The following is a 26,214-nucleotide window of genomic DNA, read 5'->3' on the forward strand; positions in this document are numbered from 1 at the left end:
GTTTTGTTTTTTTCTCATTTTTTTGTTTAAATTTAGTTTATTATTTTTTTGGTTTTCTATTAGTTAATGTGAATTAATTTTGTTTGTGTCTCCTTAATTGCAATTAATAAAACGTGACAAATTACTGTGAACATGTCTCAATCCTATGATTGGAAACAATTGATTGAATCAAAGCCCCGGGAATTGGTTTTCAAAGATGCTCCTGCCTGTAAACATATTGAAGAGGAAAATGGTTTGAATGAGATAATATTTAAATTGAGAAGTTTAAATTTTCTTGAAATTAGTGGAACACCATTAACTTGTTTCCCTGATAAAGTGGCGAATTTGGCTAACCTGACTAATCTTATTCTAAGAAATAATAAATTGTCTCACCTTCCACCTGATATTGGTCGTCTCAATAAACTTAAATTTATCGATGTTTCCAATAATTGTTTGGAAAAGATTCCCGATGAGATTGGTAATCTATTGGAACTTCAATCCCTGGTCGCCAATGTGAACAAATTAACAACCCTGCCTGAGAGTTTGAAAAATTTGACCAATCTTACTATTGTCAAGGTAGAATTTAATTCAATGGAACAATTTCCTGAGAGCATTTGTGATGAGAATCTTAAACACCATCTAGCCGAGATTCATGCTAAAAATAATTCTATTCAATATATTCCCCAAACAATTGGTAAATTATCTGCTCTTAAAGTACTTGATCTAACAGAAAATGCGATCAATGATGTTCCTGGTGAATTGGGTGATTGTAATAGGCTGAAAGAGATCCATTTAAAGGGTAACAAGTTAACCGATCGAAAGCTTCTCAAGTTGGTCGATCAAGGTAAAATGAAGCAGATAATTGATTATATTCGAGGTCATTGTATCAAAGGTGGTGCTCCAAAGGGCAACGATACAACGTTGAAGGAAACATTTGCCGATGCCAAGGCCAGAGTAAGAGAGGCTCGTCGTCGCCGCCGATCATCATCCCGTTCATCTTTGGAGGATAAAGAAGCCTCAATGGATACAATAAAGATATTGAATGTTGCTCCAAATGAATTTCGATTGGTCACAGCGACACCAATTATTTTGGAAACTCGTAAAATTGTTTGTTGTATCGTTCGAAATGTTGATCTCACCCGTGACGGGATGGTGAAAAAATTTCTCTCTCTACAATCTGATCTTCACGATGGTTTACTTTGTGGTAAAAGGAAAAACGCGACAATTGCTTCTCATGATCTTGCCAAAATTACGGGAAATATTGTTTTCGATTTAAGGCCTCCGTCTAAAATTCGTATTCATGCTCTTGGTCGTCACGAAATGTCTGCCGGTGAATTGTATAAGAATTTAAATGACGAGGCCGAAAATTATCGAAAGGAAAAGAAACGCAATGCCTATTCGGGTATTCACAAGTATTTATTGCTGCTAAAGGGTAAATCACGATTCCCTTGTTTAACCGATTCTGCAGCGACGGTCATTTCTTTCCCACCGATAACCAATTCAGAAAATACGAAAATCTCTGAAGAAACCAAAGACCTTTTCCTCGAAGTTACTGGTGAAAGTCAACCGACTTGTAAGAAAGTGATGGACTCATTAATCCACGGGATGCTCAAACTTGGCCTTGGGGCCGATTGCAAAGACAAGAATGATGCTCCCCTTCCCAATACTCTACAATTAGAGCCCGTTAAAGTTGTTGATCCCGAAGGAAAATTATACGTTGTCTATCCGTCTAAAGTTGATTTAATTTTCGATGATATTAAATTAACCCGAGACTAGAAATTTAAATCTAAAGTCACAATTACATAAACACCCAAACATTGAGCCCTTCCCTCCGTTGACCGTGTTGATATATTACAACACAAACAAAAACAGTTCTCAGCCCGAAATTGAAAACCTTTAATTGCCGTTTATCAACAATCAAAAGAAATTGAAAACAATTTAATTTAAATGCTCGGAAATATAACAATTTGGATGGATTTTCTTTTTTAAATTGTCAGAATTTAGTTTTATTGTCGATTAACAATTAACATTTCTACGCCTCGATCGACAATAAAACTAAAACTCTCCAAGTGAGAAAAGAAAAATATTTTTGTCACAATTAGTTTGATGATTAATTAATTGTTCTTGTAAGACTTTGCTGTAAAAGCTTTTCCTCTTTTTTTTCACAGAAATGAGAATAATTTAAATAACTGAGACTCGCGAAGTTAATTGTTAAATTATCAATTAAAGTGACATTAATTTTCAATCTAATTTGTAATTCGTATTAACAGTTAATAAAGAGTCAAATTGGCTATTGTTTAAATCACGAGTTCGATTTAGTTAATTTTAGGTTAGTTGTGAAAATTTAAAGAATTTAAATTGATTTTGGTTGAATGTGTTGATTCAAGTTGATTGATTAAAATCTCGTGAATATTTGAAAAATTAGTTGTGCATTTGATTTAATTGATTTGATTTGATAAGTGAACAAAATATTGTTTATAAATTTCTTGAACGATTTTACAAAATTGTTTTTGAGTTTTCTTTGTTTCTAAACAATAATCATGATTTTTGAAAATCACAAGATAAATGATTAATCAGGAGTTAATCATTATAATGATGATTAAACAATTTAAGGTGATTAACAAAGTTTGCTTCAAGCAAAGGAAAAGTTAATCATCAAACGTAACCTTGTGTAGCAACACTAGCAGTTGATTTAGTTTAAGATTTTAACAGTGTTATGATAATTACTTTTATAAATGATATTAATTAAATGAAGATGATGACGACGATGATGATGATGATGATGATAGGAAAAGCTTAGGGAAAATTAAGGCTTTTACAACAAAGAAATGGGTTTTGTCACCGGGTAGCTTTCTTATGCTTGTTTGTCTAATGGAAATTAGGTTGACAATTAATAACAATTTGCTCCATTTAGGTTGATTCAAGAATGGAATGAATATCTTTCATAGATTCTTTGACAGCTTGAGAAAATTCATTTCCATTTCGATTATCTTTCCAATTAGTACAATAAACACCCATATCATTTCCAACAAAACCATAAGCTAAACCAAAACCATCGGAAACAGCGGGTCCATAACCACCGCCGATTAGATTACCAGCATACAACAGGGAAGTTGAAAGGGTAAAATGATTAGCATCTTGATACGATTGATCCTTGAAGAGAGAAACGTCTTTCATTCCTTGTTTTTCTGCAATATTTTTCAAAGCGAACCAATGTCTGTCGAATCCTTGTCCAATTGAAGCTTCCTTGACAAGTTTCGAATGAGTTGCCGATGATTCATTGATTATCGATCTTAATTCAGCATTGGAGTAATTGCTTCGAGAAATATGAAACATTTTGCAAGCTTTTTGCGTAGATAATGTGGCAGCTCTAATTGTTTCCGTTCGACCTGAAAAGAGGATAAATTAGTTTAATACAAAGAAATTAGAGATTTATTAATAGATTTATCCATGTTATTTAAATAATACCCACCATGTTTGAAATGTGATGTTGAACAAGATTCATAGGTGGCTGGAGTTTTTCCTGATGAGATTTTGAAGAAGGCCATTTGAAATGCTAAATGAAACATTGAATCAGGGCTTAGCTTCATTGACTTAAGATAAGCCCGATTTAAATTGTTTTCGTGGATGTAATTTAGTTCCAGATTACTTGTTTCTCTTTTATGAGTTTTTTTAGCTAATTCGATGTGTGACTTGAATCCCTCGTCGAGAACAAATGAGATTTCCTTAACATCTCCAAAAACTTTACGATCGAAATTTTCACTAGAACTGACGAAACGATTCTTAGTGAAATCGGCATAAACTCTATCATAGAAACGGCTCATGGTAACACCATCAACCCAACTGTGTTCAAAGTTAATTGCAGTGGTCCCATTTTTAGTGAATATTGTTGAAAATGATTTGTCAAACCAACGATTCAATGTAAACTGTTGTAAATCTGAGAATCGATCTGAAAACGGGATCCCATGTAAAGCATTGAGTGCATAAAGTTCACGTTGCCTGATCGGATCGGTGATATCGTCAAAATCAACATCAATATCGAAGCAAATAAATGTCAAAGCTGAATCGATGAGGGCAAAGTGGGCAACGTTACTTGGATTCTCAAGTAAATGTGTCCTTGCACGAGCCCAATCATCACGAGGTAAACAGGTTAACCATGAAAGATGATGATCTGTTTTTGATTCATCTGGTTTATCCCAAATGTGTTTGAGACAAGAGTAAATATAATTAGGTGTTTTTAAATTACCACTATCGTCAAGCACATTGAAACAATAAAAATGTCCACGCTTCATGACAATAATATGCTTAGAGTCGGGATATGTTTGCAAGAAATCAAAATTCAGAGCAGGAATTCGAGTTGAACCAAATAGATTTTGGTGTTGGCTCATATCATAAGCAATTGTGGTCGATTTAGAGTCAACATTTTTTGATTTTGAGATGGTTATATCAGGCTCCAGAACGTTATCGAGTAACGATCGTCTATAACGAAGACAACTGATTAAATAGTTGGCTGCTTTGATACAAGGTTGATTGTATTCAATTTCCGGATCATTTTGAAGAATGAGGAAAGGATTGTAGTTTAGAGGGAGTGGACATCTTGATGATAAATATGAGTCCATCCAATCATCTGGTTAGGCAGAAAAACAGAAAAGCAAAGTAGAAACAAGGAAAACGAGCCTTCTAATAAAGATCATGGTACAAGTTTCATCATGTTTAACATCATAATTTAAATGATTGAAAAACATGACTACTTTCAAGGAAAGAAAAATAATATTTTTTTCTTTTCTGTGGTAATAGTAATGGTATGTATTATATAATAAATATATAATCGATAGTAAACTATCAATTTTGATTACCAGCAATGTAACTTGTATGACGAAGAGCTCGATTCTTTTCACAAAGATGATTCTGTAATTGCTGACCAATACCAATTTTAAAGCTACCAACAATGTCCACCGTTTTGGTAAACTGGTCATCATCAGCAATTAATGGTTTCACTGCGTTTAAATAACGATGACAAGAGTCTTCTAACCTGGGAATGGGTAATTGCGGTAAACTCGTTTGATAGTGATCAGTGGGTAGATCACTTTTCATCAAATAATTGTAATCAGCAATGCTTGCAGAGGACCAAGTTTTCAACGAACGAGATAAATTTCTGGTTAAAGGCCAACCTTTGGTAAAATTAACCTAAAGTAAAGGAAAAATATTGAAAGAAATCAATAGTAATAGAAGCAAAAAACAAGGAGAACATTGATAATAACATACCCGAAGAGCCATAGTTCTTTTTCCAAGTAAATTAACAGCTAATTAACTTCCAAAACCGTAAACAAAAGTGATAAAAATGTTGTTTGTATCTTGGATAAACAAAAGAAAAGAGAACACAGTTATCTTCAAAAAGAGAAGGGAAAAAAATGAGATAACTATTACGGTCGTTATAATAGAAAATGGATTTTAGTTTTTGTTTTACTCAATGAAATACTTACCTGTAGAGAGAAATATACTGAATATTAACCAAAATATATGGTAAATATATGATGAAAGGTAATAATCAACACATAGTAACAATAGTGAGAGAGAAGAGAGAAGAGAGAGAGAGAGAGGGAGAGTAAATTATGAAGATATAATTTTACCACAAAGGTGTTGGTATATACAGTTAAACCATATGAGAAATGTAATCAACAGTGTAGTTATTAACTGTTGGGTGATTGGTTTTGTTAATAAACATGATAAAGTTGATTAATTAGGGAAAATTAATAGTTAATAGAAAGAGATGGAGAAAGTAAGAGAAAAACAGAAAGAGAAAAGAAAGAGGTTTGATTTGGAAAGATACAAACACAAGGGGAAAATGGAGATGGAGATAAAGAAAACGGATTGATTTTGTTACGAGATTAATTAACAAGGGATTAGATATTAAATTGAATTCAATTGTTACCATTAAGCTGCTCCGATCATCACAATAATCGATGGAAAATATCAACTAAATTAGAATTAATCACCAAGAGAAACAAAATAGCAGAGAGACAAACAAACGTGAAGAAGAAAACAAACCAAAAGCTAAAAGAAAAAAGTTTCTAAACAAGAAGAAGAGAAGAAAAAAGAAGACAGAAAATGCGACAGAGAAGAAAAAAGAGAAAAAGTTGAACATTATCAACATTCTGGTTCTTTAAACAAGAACAGGAATTGTTTTCATATGACCTGATAATTAAATTTTCGCAAATTTTTAGCGTCATTCGGAGGTAAAGGTTAATTTAAATTCTAATCTGATTGTGACCTTCGAATGACTTTTATTGGAAATTATCATTTTCCTTTTTTCTATTTGTTTGTTTACTTTTGTGTTCCAATTGATTAACGGTGTCCATTTTTTTTTTCATCTTCTCCTTGTCTTTTTTTTTTCTTCTCAATTATGGTTATTATCATCAGCTATTTGTATTGTGTTACTGGTCAATATTTAGTTAAAAAAAGTGTGACCATAAAAATCATTAATCAATAATTACCTTGGTTGTTTTTCAACTGCTGTTGATTGTTAATCTGGATTCAGGTGAGATCAATGGTTGGACTTAGAGGAGCGAGAAGTAAACATATTTGTACCTACCGAAGGTTTTTTTTATGGATTAAATTGGATTATCGTTGGTGATTTTGTCACAATCAAGGAAAAATTAACTATTATGATGTGAGAGTTAGAGTGAAACTAATTCAAAATGATTGACGTAACTTATGATTACTGTTATGAAATGTATTTTAGTTACATAAATAACTCATCTTTAAATTGTAAAGTCTTTATTGTAATTGAATCAACTTTTACAATGAGGAGCGATTGTGACATCATTTCCGTTGATTGTTGAGAAGTTGCGAAATATAATTTCTTGTAATCTGTAAACAACAATGTTGATAAAAATTACCAATTGACTGATAAGTTGCTAAGATTATAATGACAATTAATCAGTTAGATTGCAATCGAAAGCCAATTAATTAGTTAAGTGATCAATAATCAGTTATAGATGTTTTTTTTGGCGTCAAATTGTATTCCTATGGACTCAATGTAAACTGGACTCGAATTTGATTCCATTAGGCTGAGAATTAAAATGATTCGGATAGGTCTGAATTAGTTATGAACTTTCGTCCTCAACTTTGTTGACCAATCCAGTTAATTGCAGCACCTTATGATCCTTTATAATAAGGTAAATATTTGCCGTCTATTGTTACCAAGATCCTGGATTCTTTAGTCTTTGAGACATTTAATTTACAATCAATTGCACTCATGATCCCATCACCAAACTCTTCATGAATTATACTTCGTAAACTAGATCCATATACTTTAACCAACTCATTAAAACGGTAAACTAACAAAAGAAAAAAAACAATTAAATCATAATAAATAAAGAAACATCACATCAAAATTAATTTACCTAGAGGATCATTTTCAATGAATTGATTTCCTCTAATAGGAATTGTCGTTAATTGAATAGCCAAATCAGCAGGTAAATCAAGTAGGTGACAAATTTTACCAGCTAATTTAATATCACAACAATTTTGTCCATGTAAAATTGAAGTTAACCAAACCTGAGTACATAAATAATATTATTTAGATAGAACAACCAAATTATTACAATTTAATCAATTTAATTCTCAACAAAGAAACAATAAAATCAACCAACCTTATTAACTCCTAATTGTGTAGCCATTTGTTGATAAGTTAATCCTTTACAATTTTTAGCTTTCAACAAATGATTGGTGAAAATTTGAACATCACCGCAATTAACACTAATAGAAGAAGAAATTTTCTCTAACAATTTGTAGGTAATTCTCATTTTGAATTAATTAAAAACAAGCACAAAGTTAATTAGTCAAAACAGATAAGAAAACAATTAAGAATTTAAAAAGGTTTCAATATTTGAAAAGCTGAAAAGAGAATTTTAAGCTTTGCGCATGCGCAATCGAAGAAACTCCGACCAATCAGAGCAAAGTGTCAATCTGGGAATTAGAGTTTCATATGTTGTGTTTGTCTCTCATTGAATTTTTTTTCTTGTCTCTTAATTGTGTTTCTTTTAATGGTGCCACTAATTAGTTAATTTTAATTATGGTTAGAATGGAGGTTGAAGGTAGTCCCAATTCATTTAAGGGTGCCAATTATAGTAATGATGAAACTGATTCGGAATATGCTGGATCTGATTATGACAATGAAGATACATCAGGTAAGCTTTTTGTTTTCATTCATTTTCTACTCTGTTCTGATTTATTGTTTTTTTCTTTTCATTTTAAAATAATTAATTGATTTTCTTTTATAACATTGGTCTTTTTTAATTTTTAATTTTATTTCTTCTTTACTTTTCTATTTGGTTGGTTTACGCTTTGGTTGTGGGTTAGATTTGGATGAGGAAGAATGTGATCGACTTAAAGGTGAACATATCAATGAAATGATGGACCTGGAGAGACAATTTGTTGCTCTTAAAGAACAATTGTACATGGAAAGGATAACTCAAGTTGATAAAAAGCTTGAGGAAATTAAAGCGGGTATTGCTCAAGAATATTTAGGTCCTGTAGATGAACTACATCATCAACTTGAAGTTAGAGTTAAAGTGGCAGGAATACTCAGAAAATTTAGAGAAAGAAACATAAAGTGTCAATTTGAAGCTGAAAAATTGGCTTGTGAACAAAATTTCCAGGTGAGTTTACCCTTTATCTCAATTGACCGTTTGTTTTTTATACTTAAAACTTTATTAACCCTTTTTCCTGTTTACTCTCTAAATTCAGAGTGAGAAAAATTTACTCCGTGATCAGATCCGTCAAGATTTAGAGGAAAGAATTCGCCGATTAGAAGAAGACCGCAATTCCGTTGACAGTGAACTTTGGGGCGATTCTATTGATAACCCAAAAAAGAAGCGTCGAATTGGTGCCAATGGAAGCACATCTTATTACGAAGTTGGACCAAGTCGAGATCAATTACACCTACTTGACCGCAGAAGGAGACCAGTACCTGTTTCAGGTCCTTACATAGTCTACATGTTAAAGGATAGTCAAATTTTGGAAGATTGGACATTAATAAGAAAAGCGTGTAGGTCAACCAACAATTTAAGCTTTTACAATACCTGTTGAAAAGTTTTCTCTTCTCATTTTCAATTTTTTCCCCATCATAACAAGCAAAAGTATCACAAACAACTATTTACATGTATTATTTTAAATTAAATATTTGTGGTATAAAACGATCATGTTAATTACACACAAAAGTGAAAAAAAAGCAAAATTGATCTTTGTTTTTCATTTAAAGAAGGTTTTAATTACAACTTGATCAAGTTGTGTATGTATTTGTGTTCCTTTCTCCTTCGTGATTAATTAACTTGTTATTGAATATTTACAATGTACATTATTTATATTTGATTTTTAAGAGCTTCAGTTCGAACTGCAGCAATCAGGTCTTGATTAATTAAGAATACAAATCGTAATCCGGCAATTTCCACAACCGAATTATTGAACAATTTTGCACAATTAAGAGATCCAACGATGGGCTTTGAATCAACATAGATTGGCCTTTTACCCGTATTGGCGAGCATAAAATCCCCGTTAGGTTGTAATTTAATTAATCCTTGTTTACGTGAGATTTTAGCTGCTGGACCTTCGAGCGAAAGGTTAACATCAACTTCACTGTCTTTTGTACATCTTCCCAATGTTATCTCTCGAGATCTCATTAAATACCGAACTAAACGTCCTCTTAAAACGGCTAATGTGTGATTATCAAAATCGGATGGAGCCACACCAGTTATACTATCGACTAATACTTGCCATCGAGGTATTTCATTCTCTAATCGTCTAATTTCACGTTTATTTTTACGATCAGAGAGAATATGTTCCGAATGAAGGAGATCATCTTGTTTACATGGAAGAACAAGTGAAGCTTCAACATCTTTTTCAATTGAATCTTCACCATCGGAAAAATTCATTAAATCTTGATGACGAGAAAAATATTGAATTGATTGATCAGGTAAAAGGTGATGATGTTTAAGAAGAGTCCAATGATTGAATAGACATTTACCAGTACGATAAGGAAGGAAAACATGGGTATTTTTGGAAAGCATCTCATCGAACATTTCAACTGTGGGTAAAGATGTGGATGGTATTTGTCTGATGATATCTTCCTCTTGTTGACTAAAAATGGTTTTCTTATGAATTAAAGCGACAACATCAGAATGTAATTGACGTATCGCAGAGACACTAATCTTGGCAATGGTTGGATCATAAAGGATAGCATACCAACGATTTTCAATCTCTTTCAGAGTAAATTTACATGAGAATTTGACACCACGATAAACATCTTCCAGATTATTTGTTTGTTGTACTCCTAACATAAGAGCAAGATCATCTTGAGCTTTCCATCGACCAATATCTTTAATCGCAATATTATGAGCTTGACGGTGACGGCGTCTTTTATTAACTGGTGGTTTATGAATCATTTCCGCGGTGGTTGAGGTGGTTGAGGCGCTAATAGTAGACGGAGACTGATTGATTGAGGTGAAATCACGTTCGGGAAAACCTCGTTTAGCCATTTCCATTTCCAAAACTTTAGCCGATTTTTTCCGTAGCCGACCAGATCGTGGAAAACAGCCCTTGGGACAAAACCGGCTTTACACATACCCGATCCATTATCAACAACTAAAGCGGCTACTTCATCATCACACATTTTGATAAGATTCAATAAAATTCAACGAAAAAAAGAGAAAGAGAGAGAGAGAGAATCAAAGAAGCAATAATTAGAAGGGCAAATATGCTCAAAAGCACAAACCACAAAGAGAACAAAACTCAAACACAAATTAAGGCGTAGAAACCAAAAGAAAATAGATGACAAATTGACAAACTAGAAACAGAATCGAAGTGACAGAACAAGACACACATCAAGTTCGATCACTAAATTGATTAACTGATTGTTGGAAGTAAAAAAAAAGAAAACAAAATACAAATTAAACCAATTGACCAAATGAATTTATAAATAAAAGTGACTAACCGAACATCAATCTAACCTATTTCATGGAATTATTTTCTACCACTTGATGGCGCTCAAAGTAAATTTTCTTTCTCTTGAGTGGAGAGAAAGAGCTCGGGGAGGGAACTTCTCTTTATTTGGAATAAAGTTGAGGGGGAAAAAGAGACAAAATGGGTGCGGTCATGAGGTGAAAAGAATTCGATTTCAACGCCATCTAAAGTTTCTTTTTCCAACTAAATCTACTCGGATTTTTCTCATCGGCTTATTGGTCATTGTTCAAATGTCTGTTTAGTAATTTACTTTTAATTGTTAGTTAAGCATTTGTATTCCAATTGATTCTTTATTGGTAATAAAGCAAGATGAGGTTAATTAATTTTGTTTCCGCAAAAAAAAGTTGATTTATGTAGAGTTTTTGTTGAAAATTATTTATTAAATTTTTGTTTCTCTCTTCGTTTAATCTTCGATATATTCAAAAGGTTCTGAGATGTGAAAAAGAACAAAAAGTTTTTAATAACAATTAAAGATCGAATTTGTTCTGTTGTTATTTGTAGAACATTTCATTCTTGTTCTTCTCAGAGAAAATGTTCTTGTCAGAACTTTGGGTTAAACTCAATGGTGCATATAAGCGTTTGTCTAGATCGATGATCGCTTGTCGAGCTCCGGTCCACGAATTTGGACCATTTAGACGATATTGATAAGAAGCACAAGGTTTGAATAGACAATTGTACCAAAGCGATGGATCGGTAAACGCTAATTTAGTTAAATTTGGCTTAACACCGATAAAAGAAGCGATTTCATCCATATAAGGTATCCAATGAACTTCAATAGTATTTCGAAGACTTTGATAGAAAAGTGAATCTCGAGCATCGTTGTCACTTTTAATTGTTGATAACATTTTATCCTTTGATGGTAATTTACATTGACCTGAAAGAGGGAAAATTAAAAAGATGAGAAAATTTTGTTCTAAAAGTCTAGAGATTATAAAAGGACATTAATTTTGACAACTGACCGGTCATTAGTCCAGCGAACCAGCGACTCTGCATTTCGGAGATCGGGAAAATTGCTCCAAGTGGTTGAATCAATCCAATGAACGCCAGAGTGTGTGGATGATTTAGTCGAGGATTGAATACATTTTTGAACAGTTCGACTCGATTGTCCACAATATCAACAATCGATGGATCAATAAACGGGAAACCAATTTTATATCCTGTGGCCATTATAACGGTGTCACATTCGACCTCTTCATCAGAACCTTCAAAAATGACCCCGTTCTCAGTGAAAGTTTTGATATTTTTTCGAACTTTAATTCTACCGGACATTATTGAATTAGCTAATTCATCTTGGACTGCAGGGTGTTGACCATTAAAACGATGAGCGGGTTTAAGTCCATAAGCTTCATGGTCGAAATAAAATTCTGCCAAAGTTTCCATCATGTAGTTCAAGGGTCGACCGGCAAAAGCGGCGATTATATTTATGACCCTCGAATTGACGCAAAAATCATATGGAAGACCTTTGATAAAGGTTCTATTTACGACCCAAGTACCTCGTCGAGTTGAAAGGTAAACCTGAGAGGCGATTCGTCCCAATTCAGTAGCGATATCAAGGCCAGAATTACCAACCCCAATGACGACAACTTTTTGATCCAAATATTTTTCAGCGTTTTTAAATGAATGGCTATGAATTATTTTACCTTTGAACTTTTCTTGACCAGGAAATTTGGGTTCATAAGTTGTAGCATGATGACCAGTACAAACCATAACACCATCAAAAATATCTTCCTTCTGATCACCCTGGTCATCTTTATACTTGACCAGCCATCGACCAGTTTGTTCATGATCATTTGCCAAACAAATTGAAACCACTTCATGATTATATTTAATATAATCATTGAGATTAAATTTCTCAGCATAAAGTTCAAAATATTTCAACTGAATAACAAAAGGACAAAACAATTAATAAGCAAATAAATTAAAATGCAAACAATTAACTCACCATCAGCCGATTGTGCATGAAATTTGGGAAATCGTCCGGCGGTGGGAAATCCGAGAAAGCCGATAGCTCTTTCGAGGTGTTGATTATCGTTGTCTTCGTGACGGAGGCCACATCGTCGACATCGTCCTCATGGTATCGCCACAATCCACCAAAATAATCAGTCTTCTCAAAACATGTTACACTTAATCCATTTTCAACACACTGTTTAATTGCTGTTAATCCACTGGCACCGGCACCAATTACGGCGATTGATTTACTTGCAACCATTTTGATTACAATTAAAAAATCACTAATGAGTAAAATCAACTTGTCACTCCAACAATCAAGACAAATACTAAAGCACAAAAAATTGTCTACTGATTAAACTTTGATTGAAATTGATTTTAGGGGAAAAGTTAATCAGCTAATCAATGGGGAAAATTGAAGATAATTGTTCAAGTAAATTAATAACAATTAAGTTCTGAGATAAAATTGTTGGCTGCAAATATCTAAACACTTCAATTAAATTGAGATTATTAATTGTTGAAGAGTGAGAATTGTTGATTATCTTATATCGTTGGATATTAATTTGAAACTAAAACAATTTATTTTTGTTGACAATTTAACCAATTGTTAACTATTAAGATGGAAATTGATTGTTGGTCATCTTTAAGGTGATAATCAACTGATTACATTTGAAGTTTTTTCATTCCCTCATATTATTAAATTGAATTGGTTGTTCGAGATGATTTTGTAATCAAATTTAATTTGATTTCTTCTTTAACTGTTTAAGTTTTTGCTATTCACAATTTACTAATCATTATTATTAAGTATTAATAATACTTTTGTTTTCCTCTTGATGATTATCATCAGTCAAGGTTGGAGATGATTAAATTTCTGTAATTTAAATTATTCTTAATTTGATTGTCATTCCTCAAGTTTTTCTTAAACAAATTAACTGGTACACCCTTTAATTATTTAAAAGTAATCAATAAATTACATTGTGGGTACTTAGTGTTAATTATCAAATCAAGGTTACAATCAATCTAACTTGATTGTTGATGATTAGATAGTTACTATTAAATCATCACAATTATATTAGTTACAAGAGTTGATATTGATAAAAAAACATTCAACAATAATCGTTAGTATTCATTGATGAGATACGCTAATCAAAATTTAAACTTCAATTGATCAAATATTAACAATAAACAATTAACTAATAGCAATTAAAATCACTCAGATTAAATAATTAAAGCAATTGGAAATCCCAACTACTAATTAACAAATAAAAAGAATCGAAAATTCGATTGCAACTTACTATAAATTTCTCAAAACCAAATGATATTAATAATTCGCCGCCGATTTAATCGTTAGAATCAATTTAATTTCTCAACAATTAAAAATCAGAAAATCAAAAATTCGATTCCAACGCCATCTAGAGTTTTCTGAGAGTATTAGAAATTAAATTACACGTTTCCGGATTTTTCTCTTCGGATCAAGATTGTTGTTCAACTGTCTGTTTAGTAATTTATTTTTTAATTGTTAGTTAAGCTTTTTATATTCTAATTAAATCTTAATTAAAATGGTTTATGTCCCAGAGCGTGTTTGGATTGACCGAGGTCGTTATCTTGAAGCAGAATCAAATTTCTTCTCTGGACAGGTAAGACAATTGATTCCATTTACTTTGAGCCTAATCGTTTTCCCTATTCAATAAAAATGAATACAAAAAGTAGCCGGTAAGCTTTTAAATTTTAAATGCCACATGGGATTAATTTACTGTTAAATTACTGCCTTTTAAATTTAATATATGACCTTAAAGTTAAATTTAGTTGATTAAATTTAAATATCTCTCTAATTATGATTGGGTTATTTTCTTCTAGCCATTCAAATGATAGGTAACCCTTTTAATGTATTGATAGATCTCAGTGGTCGCAGATGAATCTTTCATCTGATTGATTTTTAATTTGTGTCACTGATTAAATTGCGATTAACATGATACTTTAAAATGTAAATTGTTCTTGTTAATTGTAAGAATAGAGAAAAAGAAGTCTTGACAATCAACCAAGTATAAAAGAAAAATAATATTCTAAACATATTATGTTCTCTTCTCTTCTTGTTGTTGGATCTTCTTTTTTTTCTTCTCTTCAAATGGGTTTATTTTCTTCACTCTTATCCTTTGCTTTCAAAAATTCAACCATTTTGAATTTTATTCTGTTATGTGAGATAAATGAACAACCTTGTCTGTTGTGCTGTATAACTTGTTCCTCAGGGTAAAAAAGCAAGAGATGGCTCAGTCTTAACAAAACAGTTCACTTCTACTACTACTACTACCAGCAAGGAAACAATTAACCAGCATCAAGAGAATCCTTTTATCAGTGAGATTAACAAAGTTCGACATTTTATTCAAAATTCTCTCAACTCTGTGAGTAACCACTCTCCTTAATCATGTTATTTACTAACCAAATCTACACACACGCCGAAAACACCATTTCACCTCCGGAATGTTTCACTTGCCTGCCTGATACTCTAATCTTTTGATTCGATTTGATTTGTTCCAAATTATTTTCTTTTTCTTCTTCTTCTTTGACTGCACGGACTGAACTTATTCTTTGCTTAACCTAAACTGCCACCTTGAAAACCCAATTCTCTAATGCACCATCTTGACCACCTTAAAACAATTACAATTAACATTCGCTGCCCTCAAACCATCAACTTAAAAAATTCAAACATCTCTCAGCTTATTTGCTTATTTTTCTTTTTTTTATTCTCCGCATCACTTTTCTTTTTATTCTGTCTAAACAACGATTCCAATTGATTAACTACAATATTTAATAATCATTTTATTCTCTCTTCTCTTTGATTTTCCATAGACTTACTCAACTGGTGACGTTAAGAGTAATGCCTCTCAAGAAGCGCTTATCCAAAGAATAGCAAGTCTAGAAGTCGAAAATCAAGAACTTAAGAAAAGTAAACCATTTTCTTTACTTTTCTAAGACAATTTTTTCTTCTCAATCAATTTCTAATTGTTTTCTATCTTTTCTCAGCCATCGATGATATTGTTAAACGTGTTGCTTCACTAGAGGTTAAATGTAGCACTTGCACTCCACCGGTTACTGATAAATGTTCAGCTGCTGCTAAGCCAACACCAAAGAAAGCACCAGCTCCAGCCGATGATGATGACGATGATTTAGATCTTTTTGGTGATGATGATGCACCAAAGAAACCAGTAGTTGCTCCAGTTAAGGTTGAGAAAAAGAAGAAGGGTATGTCTTAGATCAATCGATTCTATTTCTGTTACTAATAATCAACTATTTAATCCTATTTGTAGCTGAAGTTATCGCTAAATCATCAGTTGTATTGGAAATTAAGCCCTGGGACGATGAAACTAATATGCAAGAGATGGAAAAGTGCGTTAGATCAATTGAAAAAGATGGTCTTCTTTGGGGAAGTTGTAAGTTTCGTTCAGTCAAAAATAACCTAAATTCTAATATATTAACAATTAACTAATTTCACTTTTCAATTTCATCTCTCTTTCAATTCAGCTAAATTGGTTCCAGTTGCTTACAATGTAAAGAAATTACAAATCGTTTGTGTTGTCGAAGATGATAAAGTTGGAATTGAAGAGCTTTCCGAAGAAATCGAAGCCTTCGAGGATTATGTCCAAAGTGTCGATGTAGCGGCCTTCAATAAAATTTAATTACCCAATTTATTATCGATAAAAAAAACTATGTATCCAATTTATCAATTGGCAAATAAATCGCATTGAATTTAACAACTTATTTTCTCACATGATCCATTCAATAACCTTACATATTGATTGTTGATTCGATTTCAAGTTAATTACTGTCGATTAAGAGATGTAAATCTAATGTTTTTTTCTCCAAAAATTTAGAATCCGAATTTCAATTTGTTTCTATTGGATTTTTTTCTTTCTAAGTCATTTAAATTAACCGATTAATTGTAAATGGGCTAAGAAAATCGAGATTGAATAAAGGGTTATATAAATCCAATTGATTCTTTATTGGTAATAAAGCAAGATGAGGTTAATTAATTTTGTTTCCGCAAAAAAAAGTTAATTTATGTAGAGTTTTTGTTGAAAATTATTTATTAAATTTTTGTTTCTCTCTTCGTTTAATCTTCGATATATTCAAAAGGTTCTGGTGGATCAGGTTCTTTCTCTTCTTCCACCTTTGGTCCACCAGCAGCAACAGGTTGAACTAATTCTTCGGGTTCTTCGGATCGGACATCGCGCATCATGACAATACCACCGATACTTAATTCTTTCAAGGGTCTATAACGTGAAGTGTCCGGTATAGAGATGACTTTTAATTGTTGCCTTATTATTCTGGCAGGATTGGTTAATATTTCGTTTGTGGGCTCAGATTTTCTTTCTTCAGTTTCTTTGCTCTTCTCTTTTGACTTTTCTTTACTTGTTTTCTCTGTTTCTTTTTTATCCTTTTCTTTATCCTTTTCTTTTTCTTTTTCTTTTTCTTTTTCTTTCTCTTTTTCTTTTTCAACCTTGTCACCTTTGCTTTCTAACGATGCCCCTTTGTTGGGTGAAGGTGTTGGTGAGGCGGGAGAATCCGGGATACTGGGAAGGTTTGGAGTTGTGGTTTTCGTTTCATCAACTTCCATTTTTTCTTCTTTCTCTTTTTCTTTTGCTTCCCTTTTCTTTGCGTGTTTAGCTGTTGTTGAAAGAACGGCGGTTGTAACCTTTTCTCGTTCTCGTTCTTTCTTTTCTTCTAAAGGAGGTGGATATGCGTACAGTGAAGGCCGAGCATTTGATTTAATCTCTAATTTAGGCATTTTAAGGTCCGAGTTGAGAGCAATTATGCAGGTTGGAACAAAACTCAGGGAGAGAAAATGTGTCAAAGGAAACCAATACCAGAATTGAGTGAACACAAGCATACCGACAACGGCAGCGACATTTGTGTGACCTGTTCGAGATTGTAATGATATTGTCATATTACGACCACCACCATCGATGATTCCTTGTGCTAGAATTGCACCGAATTTAGCCATTACATCATCATGTTTGTCTGAGATGATTTTAGCGTAAAGAGCACGAAAATCTTTCACCTTTGGACACAAAGCTTCAGTCTGTTGAATCAAGATAAGTGCTGATGCAATTAAAGCTCCTTGTCTAACATAGTTGACTGGATCATTAACCATTGGTTCCAATAGGTTGATGGCTTCTTTATTACCCGATCCAGCGCAACAAATACCTAAGGCCATGGCAGCACCATAACGAACATGAGGATTATAACTCTCTGAAAGAAGGGAAACAACACTGGGACAATTTTCAGGGGTACGGAAGAGAAGGAAGCCAATAGCTTCAACAGCCGCTCGACGAACATCATCATTAACATCACTCACAGCGATGTGAAGTAACTTTCTGATAGCTTCGTTGTTACCAGTACCACAATAGGCCATGGCAATTGTGTGCATACCAGATCGACGGAGTAATGGATCTTTATCTCGACACAAACTCTCGATAAGTGTATCAGCCTCCTCAAGGCGACCAAACATTGTTAAACTAATACCGATTGAAAGACCACGAAGAATCTTTTCATGTTGAGTTTCTTGGGCATATGCAACCATATCTTCAATTGCAGGGGGAGATTTAGAGCCCAACATAACCAGGCCCATTGCGATACCTGCCGCCTCACCGGTTACAGCATCATCTTGATATAAATTGAATTTAAGCTGCTCATAAACATCTTGACGATTGGTTCCCATTGCTGCTAAACCTAAACCAAGACAACCACCATGACGAGTAGCCTCATTTTGGGCATCTTTCAATTGATTTAAAAGATAATCAGTGATGTTTGATCCATGATTAGCATGAATAAGACCTAAAGCGTAAAGACCACCACCTGAAAGGAGAAATAACAATAAAAAAATATAAATGATTTAATAAAAAATTCAAAGATGAAGGATATTAATAAAACCAAACAGTTAAAAAATTAAAATCAATTGAAATAATTACCTTCGATATAACCACTACCCGGACCAGAGTCTTTGGGAAGATAAGCTTGCATCAAATGAAGAGCTTCCTTTTCGTGACCTTTGTGAATAACACCTAAGCTGGCGGTGGCTGTAAACTTGGCCCAATTCACGGCACGGGCAAGCCAATCAAGATTATCACGAAGAAATTGATCACTAGTAGTACCACAATGCATAATAGAATTAGCGATGACAGTGGCGGTGTGACAAACTGAATTTCTAACAGCGTCTTTAGTATGTTTCAAGATCAACATATCGGTGTGATTGTTTCGAATAAGAAATTGAAGCTCAAGTTCAATGGTAGTTTCACCACTTAAAATAATAGCTAATTTTTCTAATCTCTCTTGACGCAATGCATCTTCTCCAGCAAGATCTTCTTTTTTCACCTTTTCTGATTCAGATTCTTTAACAGGTTCAGCTGTTGATGTTGAGGCTTCATTATTAACAGCATTATCTTCAGGTTGAACTTGATCTGTATCCATTTGTTCAGGCTGATCTTTTTTAGAATCATCTTTTTCACCTGTAGCCTTTGTTATGGGTCCAACCAATGAAGGGATAGGAGCGGTTATCCTGATAGCTTGTAAAACTCGGGTAAGAAAATTTTGGGTTGCACTTTCATAAAGATCAAAGGCTATCTGGTAAGCCATAAGAGAACTGGTAACATCTTCCCGAACCAATTTATCTAAAACATCAGCAATTGATTGAGCATCATCTAAGAATATTAAACACTGACACATATTGACATAATCTGGTGTTCTCAAATTTTTGTAAATTTTGACTAAAATTTTAAGAATATCATTTCGATAATGCCGATTTTCAACCAATGACATTGTTATACGGAAAGCATAATCTAACATGCCGGTAACATTGTCTGATTCAAGGATGGATCTTTCAAAGATATCCATACGCCGGGTTTCCATTGCAATTCCAATGGCTTGTTTAAATTGACCATCATCAAAACACCTTTTAAACATTCGGTTGACAATATCCTCAAGACGAGAGTCAATTTGCACTTTGTTACCATCACTTGTTGTGAACATTCGTACTCGTAGTTTAGTATAATGATCAATTGATTTAGCAATAATGGTGGACACATATTCAGATTCATCATTGACATCAAAAAGATCTTCAGCTCCTAATGCGTAGGTGAGAGAATCTAATGGAAAAGAAAAGAAAGTGAGAGAGAGAAAAAAAAGAAGAGGGTAGAGAAATAAGAAAAGAAAACACGAGGATATTAGAATTCGGTAACAAAGAAAAGTATAGAATCACAGTTGATAGGTGAAAGAAAATAAACATGACAAAGAAGAAAAGAAGAAACAAAAAAGAAAATGACAAATACTAACCTTCAAAAGATCCTAAATGGTAATAAACTTTAGAAGCTACAAGAGAGGCAAGTTTCCTTTTATCAAAGGATTCATCTTCATGGAGAACCTCAATTTTAGCGATAACTTCAGATATTTCAGCCCAAAATTCATCGACAATATCATTTAGCTTAGATAAAGCAAAACTTTTCAGCTCAGGTCGATCTTCCTCAAGTAAGGAAATTATTCCTGAAGCAGATGTAATTTTCATCTTTGGATGCATGGTGAGAGCCATGGTGAACAGATTAAACGATACAATTCCAATTCAGAGATGAATAGTTAATCTATTGAACAATTAATTAAAAAGAAAAACACCAAACAATCAAAATTAATTGAATTAAAAACAAGAAAATTAAACGGAAATCAGAACACTAATCATTCACTCAATGAGCCAGCGTTTTTCAAGAAAATCACCTAACGACCAACAGATGGCAGGAGAATCGATTCTCTTTCAGGGATCGTTTCCAAAGTGCGAACATTTAATTTTTGAAGAAAAAAAACTTTTCCAAACAATTAGTCCAATCGTTTGTTAATTAATAATATACCAACAAGAATTATTATTATTCTTTAATCATATATTTTCTAATCAACTCGACTGTTCTCTATTCGCATTAGACATTTGATCTTTTATAAGAAAATCACATAAATGAGATAAATTGAATTTCAATTCATGAAAATTATCCAAAGTTCAATCGATAATTAAGTTGGTTATCCAATCAGATGAAATCGAAAATTGGAAAACGATTGATTAACTTTTTAATTCTTTGTGAGATTTACTAATTTTTACTTGTTCTTCGAGTTTAAAGTTATATTTCTTTAACTGTTATGTTCTGAAGATTTATCGATGAGCATGAGCTCTGATCTTACATTGAATCATGAATTTGAGAATCAGAATCTATCAGAATCCTCAGAATCTGAACAAACTCCCAACCATTAACTTGAATGTTTCCATTGACAATACGATGATTATAATTAACTTTAATCGTTGTTCATTGTTATCATCATGATGATTATTATTTTCATTTATATCCATTCATCATTAAGGATAAAGAGGATTAATTGTATCTCACAATGGAAAGTGATTAATTTGATATTACCCTTACACCCTTTGCCAATAAGTTCACTTGTTGATTAATTTTTGATCAATAACACCGGGAATGTGAATTAAATTAATCGTTATTAATAATGTGACAAACAAAACAATCAACAACTAAATCAATTATCCAGTTGATCAACAAATATTTTATTAAAACAAAACCCTAATCATCATTAATGATCATTTATTATCTTATTGTCTTATTTAATTAATTATTGAAATTAATGATTAACTTAATCAATTCACCTACATAAATATATACAGATAGTAATCATATTGATGTAAATAATCAACAGTTGATTGTGATTAAAAATTGTGAGTGTGTGATTTAAGTGACAAGCAATCAAAAAAAATGAGCTTTGATATGATGACCACAATATTGACCAACATAACAATTAACAAGATCCAATTAAATCTGGAAAGTTAATTATCTTCACCATTTATTGGTCTGTGTATTTGTCTATGTGTTTGTGTGTTCCTGTTAATTGTGATAATAAATTTGATTAAATCACAATTAAATTTTTCCCCATGTTTATGATTAAATTATGTGGAACCAGTTATTGTTATTACTATTCAGCTATTCATTGATTTTATTTCCAAATTATTCAATTGATTGTCTACAATTAAAGACCATTTCCTCTTCAATTTCATCGCCATTTTTATCACAATCACAATCAGAATCATCTTCACCTCACCATCATCTGAATCTGATTCTGATTCTGATTTAAGTGATAATTCAATTAATCAAATGGAAACTGATTTCTATGAATCAAATAATGAAACAATTTGTCTCTCGGGTGAATTCAGATGTAATGATATTTGTATTGAAGAAGTGCTTAGATGTGATACAAAACCTGATTGTTCAGATGGATTAGATGAACAGAATTGTGGTGAGTATTAATTGTTATCGAAACAATCAAAATCTAAATAATTCAAGGAAGAAAAAAAACCAAATTCGAAAACACAAAAAGTTAATTTAACTTTTGTATTGTAGAAAATTGAAAGCGAAAAAAGTTATCGAACTTGGAAAATTATTCTCGAACTTAGAACTTTTTCTCTCTCTATATATAATATAAGCACTTAATTTTTTTTTCTTCGATTTTTCGAAACTTCGAAATTTAATCATGTCCAGTTTTAAATTTCGAAGCAAATTAAATAAACTCTTTCAATTGATCAAATCTAAAAACTAAACGAAACAAAAGTCTACTAACATTTGAATGGAAAAACTTTTTTGTTTATCAAATTAAAGTTTTCGTTGGAATTGAATTTATTTTCACTATAATCGACAATTTCTTTATACAGAATACTAATGATTTAATTTGATCTTTAATTGTTATTGATTTAATTGTTTACAGAAAGTTATATTTGCCCTTCCAATCATATGAAATGTGAAAATCATTTTTGTATTGCTATTGATCGGGTTTGTGATTTCATTGATGATTGTGGTGATGGTAGTGATGAACAAAATTGTAGTAAGTATCATGATTAACTAATTATTGTGAAGGAAAACCCGTAAATTTATTTGTTAATTGTGATGATTTAGCTTTTCGTCGTTGTTGGTACCAAGAGTTCAAATGTACGAACGGTGAATGTGTCCAAGGATATCGAGTCTGTGACGGTAAATTAGATTGTGTTGATGGTTCAGATGAATCTCGTTGTGATGAACAAGGTAAGTTAATTAATTGTGAACGACAATTAACCCATTAAATTGACATCAATCAATCACAATGATTACAACCAAGAATAAGAGAAATAGACAGAAAATTGTTACAATGAATGAAAATTTTGCTTCTAGAAAAAAAAATGAGTTTCAATGTTAGAACATGGAAATAAGTAATTACCATTATTAATTATAGTTTAACAATTAATTATTAACACACACTGAGCATAAATTAATAATAATAATAAAAGTAATTATAAAATAATGGTGAAAATAACAATCAAAGTCCATTAAGTATCTTCTCAAATCGATATCGAGATGAAAACTTTCATTTTCTCATTAATATTTAAAAGGTTAATCATTTTTCGAGTTGATTGATTGATTTAATTTTCTCGTAACAATTAAACTTTCATCGGTTATAAAGTTGATTATAATCATAAGTCTACGTCCTTTAAGACTAACGGGTGTATCATTATAAGAATTGAAGTGAATTAGAACTTGATCTAAAAGGTAATTCGATATATCGAGAAAAGGAAAAAAAGAAAAGACCAATCTATTAATGATCGAATTGAAATGAATTGTAAACAATTTAATCTATTTAATCAAGGAATCATCAACTAACCTAATTTGTAGATTTAATCCTTTGTTTGATAACAATTTAACTTCCATTACATTTAATCACTTATCGTTGTCTGTTAATTGTTCACATGAATCAATTATCTAATCATATCCTATCAATTCAATTCTCGGCCCATCTCAAACTGATTGTAACAATTAGCCTTTAATCGTCTACGTTAATAGTAATTATCATTAATTTGATTTCGATTGCAAAAATTTCTTTCCGAATTAACTTAATCATTATCGTTAATCACGATAAAATCCTGATACTTTTAATCAATTTGAATTTCTAAATTTGAATAACACTTTGTAACGATCAATTTGATTGTCCAATTTAATCAAAATTTCCAATTTGGTGATTAACTTTGATAAACATGTTAAATTGTTACATTATTTTCTAGAAACATTGTCATTAATTATCAGATAGTAACTTGATTAACTTTGTCCTCTAATGTGATTCAATTATCACATAACAATTAAAGTTAATCCTTGATTGGTTAGAAAACCTTAAAACTATCAATCAACTCAACTAATTTAATCATAAAAGTATCAGTTATGTAAACCCGATCAAAAATTTCAAGTTAATCATATAAATGTAGCCAATAGTTAGCATAACAATTTGTGATATGATTATCTAATTGTGATTAAATAATTTCTTCTCTCTCCCTCTCAACAATTAACTCTTAACAATCAAGAGCATTTCAAAGATTGTGGTGATGGGAATCGAGCTCATGTCTCCGTTTGGTGTGATGGTTATGCTAATTGTCCCAAAAATCACGCTGATGAATTAAATTGTGAGTGTTTCTTTTTGTTGCTAATCCCAAGTAATCAACTAAATTGTTACCTTGAAATTGTGATTTAATCTCAGGTCGTAATTGTACCGATGATGAATTTACCTGTTCAAATAGCCGATGTATACCAAGATCAAGTGTTTGTGATACGATTTGTGATTGTGCTCAAAATTGTGAAGATGAAGTTAATTGTCAAGAGTTTTATCATCAAGTTGATGGTAAGTAATGAATCAATTATTTGTAGCAAAAAACAATTAAACATGAAACAATTAACCAAATTATTAAAATATAAACATTGTCTTTCTCGGGAGAATTGATAATTTTTTTTTCTCATTTTCAAATTATCAAAACAATAATATTATGAGAGAGTAAAAAATTAAATATTCATTCATTTCAATTGCAATTGAAAGGAATGAAATTTTCATCAATAATCATTTGAAAATCTTAAGAAGGAGAGGAAAATAACAATAAGAAATTCATATTATCATGAACATTATCATGAAACCCTTGAGGCTTTAATAATAATAATATCATTAGTTAGATTCATTTGGTAAAGATGATAATTCAAAATCCAATCTTAAAGATTCAACTGAGGAAAAGTTCTCATGGAAATTGAATATGACCTGAGAATCTATGATTAACATGAATTACTTATTAGCATGATAATTATTTCAATTTGAAATTTCAATTGAAATTAAAACATAATCATAGAGAATCTTATTCATCATCATCGTCATGATAATCATCAGGGTAATGATTAAGTTGAATGGAAAATAAAAACAACTTCAATTGAAAGTAATGTATTTAAAGTTAAGCATATTAACTGTATATATATTTTTTTCATGATGATTATGATGATCATGAAATTTATGATAATATTATTGAAATTAGATCAACTGTAATAAAATGATGTTACACCATACTCATGATGATGCTCATGATGAGTATGAAACTGATAATATTGTATATCTAATAGATATTACAACTGTCAGCTGAGAGATAAATATTGTCACAATTTAATGTGATGATGATAAATTCATTACAATTGAAAGTTCATGATATTAAGTCTCAAGATTATCCTGAAATATGATTGAAAGCTAAAGTTTTGATTCACAACTGAGGAGGAAAAAACAAAACATTTCAACCATTTCAATATTATTCATTCATCATGTGTAATCATTTTCCATGAATACTATTCCCATTTGATGATCACCATGATGATGATGTAATGATAGTGATGATGATGAGGATAATTTACTCTCTCTCACTATCTGAACTGCTCAATCTTCTGAATAGAGACAAAACATTATCAATATCATTTATCACCAAGTCTTTAAAAGGGAAATATAATCAACTCGAAATTGAAATGTTCTGACAGAACTTTTCATCTTTTTCTCTTTCTATTTTCACACCATTCACATGATAATGAAATAATAGTCATGATAAATGAATATTCATCGATTGTATTTTTTTTTCTTCTATTCTATTTGATAGAGAAAAAAAATTTTCTTTTTCTATTTAAAGAAAAAAAGTTCATATTATCTCTTTATTAAAAGTTTTTCAACTAATCCTATTTAAAGATTAGGATTCAAAAGGGTTGAAACTTTTTGTTTATTTTTTTTCTTCCTCAAGAAAATCTCAGATGATTTAAATAATATTACCATGATTATCATGGGACTGATAAGATTCCCCTTATATAATGTTGATGATTGAATCTATCATTAGCATTCATTTCACCACAAAATCCATTTTCATGG

General features: G+C 31.6%; 9 protein-coding genes across 16 annotated transcripts in view; 4 read left to right on the forward strand and 5 right to left on the reverse strand.

Annotated features, from left to right (window-relative positions):
* The first annotated feature begins 11 nt into the window (after positions 1–11).
* LOC128389082 (leucine-rich repeat-containing protein 47-like) lies at positions 12–2,287 on the forward strand. Its single transcript, XM_053348598.1, has one exon. The coding sequence runs from the start codon at positions 133–135 to the stop codon at positions 1,753–1,755; it is 1,623 nt and encodes a 540-aa protein (XP_053204573.1). The 5' UTR covers positions 12–132; the 3' UTR covers positions 1,756–2,287.
* Positions 2,288–2,400: 113 nt separating this feature from the next.
* On the reverse strand, positions 2,401–6,637 carry LOC128389081 (carnitine O-palmitoyltransferase 2, mitochondrial-like). 7 transcript variants are annotated; one of them, XM_053348595.1, is made up of 7 exons: positions 6,474–6,637; positions 5,912–5,956; positions 5,463–5,479; positions 5,245–5,333; positions 4,836–5,166; positions 3,452–4,606; positions 2,401–3,368 (listed from the first exon to the last, which is right to left on the reverse strand). In XM_053348595.1, the coding sequence occupies exons 4-7, from the start codon at positions 5,254–5,256 to the stop codon at positions 2,890–2,892; spliced, it is 1,977 nt and encodes a 658-aa protein (XP_053204570.1). In that variant the 5' UTR covers positions 5,257–5,333; positions 5,463–5,479; positions 5,912–5,956; positions 6,474–6,637; the 3' UTR covers positions 2,401–2,889. The 7 variants fall into 7 exon arrangements, with proteins under 7 accessions (XP_053204570.1, XP_053204567.1, XP_053204571.1 ...); XM_053348592.1 differs by having other exon boundaries at positions 5,245–5,367; XM_053348596.1 differs by lacking the exon at positions 5,463–5,479.
* A 97-nt stretch (positions 6,638–6,734) lies between these two features.
* Positions 6,735–7,880, reverse strand: LOC128389087 (cyanate hydratase-like). The gene is made up of 3 exons (XM_053348603.1): positions 7,635–7,880; positions 7,386–7,539; positions 6,735–7,319 (listed from the first exon to the last, which is right to left on the reverse strand). Exons 1-3 carry the CDS (start codon positions 7,785–7,787, stop codon positions 7,138–7,140), a joined length of 489 nt encoding a protein of 162 aa, XP_053204578.1. The 5' UTR covers positions 7,788–7,880; the 3' UTR covers positions 6,735–7,137.
* Positions 7,881–7,959: 79 nt separating this feature from the next.
* LOC128389086 (breast cancer metastasis-suppressor 1-like protein) lies at positions 7,960–9,220 on the forward strand. Its single transcript, XM_053348602.1, has 3 exons — positions 7,960–8,171; positions 8,344–8,642; positions 8,731–9,220. Exons 1-3 carry the CDS (start codon positions 8,057–8,059, stop codon positions 9,070–9,072), a joined length of 756 nt encoding a protein of 251 aa, XP_053204577.1. The 5' UTR covers positions 7,960–8,056; the 3' UTR covers positions 9,073–9,220.
* Positions 9,221–9,226: 6 nt separating this feature from the next.
* LOC128389085 (microspherule protein 1-like) lies at positions 9,227–10,941 on the reverse strand. Its single transcript, XM_053348601.1, has one exon. The coding sequence runs from the start codon at positions 10,521–10,523 to the stop codon at positions 9,345–9,347; it is 1,179 nt and encodes a 392-aa protein (XP_053204576.1). The 5' UTR covers positions 10,524–10,941; the 3' UTR covers positions 9,227–9,344.
* A 419-nt stretch (positions 10,942–11,360) lies between these two features.
* Positions 11,361–13,298, reverse strand: LOC128389083 (flavin-containing monooxygenase 5-like). Its single transcript, XM_053348599.1, has 3 exons — positions 12,944–13,298; positions 11,961–12,879; positions 11,361–11,875 (listed from the first exon to the last, which is right to left on the reverse strand). The coding sequence occupies exons 1-3, from the start codon at positions 13,208–13,210 to the stop codon at positions 11,493–11,495; spliced, it is 1,569 nt and encodes a 522-aa protein (XP_053204574.1). The 5' UTR covers positions 13,211–13,298; the 3' UTR covers positions 11,361–11,492.
* Positions 13,299–14,406: 1,108 nt separating this feature from the next.
* LOC128389045 (elongation factor 1-delta-like) lies at positions 14,407–16,704 on the forward strand. 2 transcript variants are annotated; one of them, XM_053348554.1, is made up of 6 exons: positions 14,407–14,585; positions 15,195–15,347; positions 15,796–15,892; positions 15,970–16,188; positions 16,254–16,376; positions 16,468–16,704. In XM_053348554.1, exons 1-6 carry the CDS (start codon positions 14,508–14,510, stop codon positions 16,620–16,622), a joined length of 825 nt encoding a protein of 274 aa, XP_053204529.1. In that variant the 5' UTR covers positions 14,407–14,507; the 3' UTR covers positions 16,623–16,704. The 2 variants fall into 2 exon arrangements, with proteins under 2 accessions (XP_053204529.1, XP_053204530.1); XM_053348555.1 differs by lacking the exon at positions 15,195–15,347 and having other exon boundaries at positions 14,410–14,585.
* Positions 16,705–16,921: 217 nt separating this feature from the next.
* Positions 16,922–20,691, reverse strand: LOC128389042 (26S proteasome non-ATPase regulatory subunit 1-like). The gene is made up of 3 exons (XM_053348549.1): positions 20,275–20,691; positions 18,915–20,087; positions 16,922–18,801 (listed from the first exon to the last, which is right to left on the reverse strand). Exons 1-3 carry the CDS (start codon positions 20,525–20,527, stop codon positions 17,057–17,059), a joined length of 3,171 nt encoding a protein of 1,056 aa, XP_053204524.1. The 5' UTR covers positions 20,528–20,691; the 3' UTR covers positions 16,922–17,056.
* A 539-nt stretch (positions 20,692–21,230) lies between these two features.
* Positions 21,231–26,214, forward strand: part of LOC128389040 (G-protein coupled receptor GRL101-like) — a 31,524-nt gene continuing 26,540 nt past the window's right edge. Inside the window, exons 1-5 of the mRNA XM_053348548.1 lie at positions 21,231–22,278; positions 22,744–22,860; positions 22,932–23,057; positions 24,362–24,460; positions 24,535–24,675. Of these exons, the coding sequence (XP_053204523.1) occupies positions 22,137–22,278; positions 22,744–22,860; positions 22,932–23,057; positions 24,362–24,460; positions 24,535–24,675 (625 nt within the window). The 5' untranslated portion in view covers positions 21,231–22,136. The remainder of the gene's footprint in view (positions 22,279–22,743; positions 22,861–22,931; positions 23,058–24,361; positions 24,461–24,534; positions 24,676–26,214) is intronic.

The sequence above is a fragment of the Panonychus citri genome, unplaced genomic scaffold (assembly GCF_014898815.1).
Source record: "Panonychus citri isolate SS breed McGregor unplaced genomic scaffold, ASM1489881v1 Contig00104, whole genome shotgun sequence".
In the NCBI taxonomy this organism is placed as follows: Eukaryota; Metazoa; Arthropoda; class Arachnida; order Trombidiformes; family Tetranychidae; genus Panonychus; species Panonychus citri.